General features: G+C 55.7%; 1 protein-coding gene across 1 annotated transcript in view; it reads right to left on the bottom strand.

Moving 5' to 3' along the window:
- Positions 1-687: 687 nt before the first annotated feature.
- PRDM12 (PR/SET domain 12) overlaps positions 688-929 on the bottom strand; it is a 12,799-nt gene continuing 12,557 nt past the window's right edge. Inside the window, exon 4 of the mRNA XM_077768470.1 lies at positions 688-875. Within this exon, the coding sequence (XP_077624596.1) occupies positions 688-875 (188 nt within the window). The remainder of the gene's footprint in view (positions 876-929) is intronic.

Raw genomic sequence — 929 nt, 5'->3', positions numbered from 1 at the left:
AACAACTTTTCCCACCCCCTCTCCATAGTCCCTTTTCACGCGGACAAATGTGCTGACCCCTTCAGATGCTAAGTGGTAAATGTTCCAAGTAATTTTTATTTTAGAATACAAGAGAGGTACAAATGTATTTACAGTTGTACATATACAATCAAATAATATATATCACAGTTTCGTAAATATCATTTTAGATAAATATTTACAAAGTTAAAGTGACCATTTTCTGGAAGTAGAACACAGTTTTTTTGAAAACTCTATACATTTTATACTTTCCGTTACTATTATAGTTTCTGTATTTTACAAAACGCCCTGCGGGAATTCTGGTAAAGGACTGCAAGGTGGGACAGGCGACACCAGAGGGCGCCCAAGGCTCGAGTTTGGGGAGACTTGGGAGGAGGCGAGGGAGGGTTTGGGTGGAGAGGGGCGAAAGCCCCCGCCCCCGCGCCCCGGGACCCCGCGCCGCTAGGAAGTGCTTTGCGGGGGCGGAGAAGCCAGCCTCGGCCTCCTCCCGCAAGAGCGTGGCCAGACGGGGAAGGGAATCTTCCTCTTCCCAAGCAGAAGTCAGAGATGAAGGAGAGGAGGCATGGCTCCAACTCTCCCATTTTACAGATAAGGAAGGGGGAAACTGAGGCCCAAAGAGGCGCAGGGCCTTGCTCGGCTCCCCCAGTGGATTTCCGTTTGCCCTCGCGCTCAGCCCGCCTGGCACACTGCACAGCATTCGTGCCGCGTCCCCCCTCTGGAGCCGGCTTCGGGGCTAAGGCGGCCAGAAGGCGAGAAGGGCCCGCCCACAGGAGAAGAGCAGGTCTCAGGGCTCTGCTGGCTGCCCCCGCGCCCCGCCAGCCCCCCAACTCTCAAGGTCGTGTCCGTGACCCCCGGCCCTGCGGGGCACCAGTTCCAAGAGGCAGCGGAGGTGCGGGGCGCGCACCGGCCCG

The sequence above is a fragment of the Crocuta crocuta genome, unplaced genomic scaffold (assembly GCF_008692635.1).
Source record: "Crocuta crocuta isolate KB4526 unplaced genomic scaffold, BGI_CrCroc_1.0 scaffold35, whole genome shotgun sequence".
NCBI lineage: Eukaryota > Metazoa > Chordata > Mammalia > Carnivora > Hyaenidae > Crocuta > Crocuta crocuta.
Note: the sequence above shows the minus strand (reverse complement) of the source record. Positions and strands in the feature narration are given on the sequence as shown.